General features: G+C 46.8%; 1 protein-coding gene across 1 annotated transcript; it reads right to left on the bottom strand.

Moving 5' to 3' along the window:
- Positions 1-1,031: 1,031 nt before the first annotated feature.
- On the bottom strand, positions 1,032-1,448 carry LOC125927262 (40S ribosomal protein S15-like). The gene is given in 1 exon segment (XM_049637480.1): positions 1,032-1,448. A coding segment is annotated over 1 exon segment (417 nt).
- Positions 1,449-1,882: the final 434 nt, after the last annotated feature.

Genomic DNA, 1,882 nt, shown 5'->3' with positions numbered 1-1,882 from the left:
CCATTAGCATGTACAGTTACTAGTCTGGTTTTCAATACTAGGTGGAAAAAGTGGCTCCTAGTCAGACATAATATCCATCAATTCACACGTCCAGGTAGAGGAAATGCTTCACATAAAGTCCATTCAGACATTCCAGTTTTCCTCTAAACTGTCACCTTAACCCCATCAGCCTGTCAACCATGGCATCCTCATATCCTTCCAATGTAACCGTAGGCCCATCAGGACCTCACCACCAGGTTTGGGAATCAGGGTGCACTGGGGTCCCACGTCAAGGTGTCTCCAGTACCTGATTATCCTACCCACACATATGCAGGTGGCTCGGCGCCGTAGCTGGAGATTGGGTCAAAAGACCCTGACTCTTTCAATAATCCTGATCACAATTGATTTGCTGGACCATCACCCCCAGTGATTCAAGCTTAGATTTCTCATCATCATCTGCCTTCTGGCGTTTCCAATTCCTTCAAACTAAGGTAAATGGAGCAGATTTTTTTAAAAAGAGATTTTCACTGTGGGGGGACTGGCAGCAACCTCCACCAGTGCTGCGTTAAGACATTTGTTTCAGCTTTATTCGTCCCATTCCTTAATAACTGTTTAAATACATCTATGCTGCTGGGGAAAGTCCCTTGACTCTCCTTTGTTATCCCCCATCCTCTTGTGGGTTATTCTAATTGTCTTAGCACCTGTGAAACCCAAGAGGGGAAGCTGAGGACATAATGGAACAACTCCATCACATCATATGCTGCAGTTTCAATAATTTCTTAATTTTGTCCCCCTGCCACCTGGACTGCCCTCTTGGTGGCCAGAATTCCTTAGAAGTGTTTGTTATCTGTTGTTCCAACATAATTTTCCCCCTTCGGTAGCATTCTAGAAGCTAGCAGCTGTGGCTCAGATCAGCGGAAATACAAGCTTGGCACAGGGTGAGGTTCCCCACTGAACACTCTCTTTCACTTTATCTCCACCCTTCTTCTTCTTCTTCTTCTTCTTCTTCTTCTTCTTCTTCGAAAAGTCTGTGCCTTTATTGGCCAAACAGGCTACTTGAGAAGGATGTAGCTTGAGGAGTGAGTGGCCTCTGTGCCAGGGCTGCCATGCTTCATAGGCTTGTAGGTGATGGAGAACTCACCCAGGTAGTGGCCAATCATCTCGGGCTTGATTTCAACCTGGTTGAAGATCTTGCCATTGTAGACACCCACCGTCTCAGGCAGGATGACTATGTCCCGCAGGTGTGTCCTTAACCACCTTGGGCTTCTCATGAAGGGAGCCTCCTTCTTGGCCTTGGACAGCAGCAGTGAGTGATGCTTCCCCCACAGACTCCAGTTCAGCCTCTGCCACCGTAGGTGCTGTACAGCTGCATCAATGGCTCAGGGACACACCTAGCAGCTGGCCGAGGTCATGCCATGGTAGGTGAACTTACGCAAAGCACGCTGCTCCTTCTGCTCCACTTCAGCCATCTTGTCAGAGCTTGCGGAAGGACAGCCCCCTCTCTTTGCAGACAACCACCACCAAAGAATTGTATATTTAGTTTGTTTCTCACTGTTTTGCATTTCCTTATGTATCCAGTGAGGCAAATTCTCAGGAGTTGGGTCTGTCAATACTAAATTCCATCGATAATTTTTATGGCTAGTAAATGATCACAGCACCGCTATTGTTTCATATCACAGGTGACTCAGGAGCCACTCAAATACCAAAGATTAATCAACCGCACCCAGTCACCTTTCCTTTTCCCAAGGAGCACTTTCACCATGGTTCAGTAAGTCAGGATCAGTACAGCCAATCCCATTTAGGACACCAACTGTGTCAGGGATCCCCAAGGTCGCCCTCAGGTTTGATGATTTGCTAAAAGGACTTATGGGACACAGAAAAACTGTTAAATCACAGTTACGAA

This window comes from Panthera uncia, chromosome D4 (genome assembly GCF_023721935.1).
Source record: "Panthera uncia isolate 11264 chromosome D4, Puncia_PCG_1.0, whole genome shotgun sequence".
In the NCBI taxonomy this organism is placed as follows: Eukaryota; Metazoa; Chordata; class Mammalia; order Carnivora; family Felidae; genus Panthera; species Panthera uncia.
Note: the sequence above shows the minus strand (reverse complement) of the source record. Positions and strands in the feature narration are given on the sequence as shown.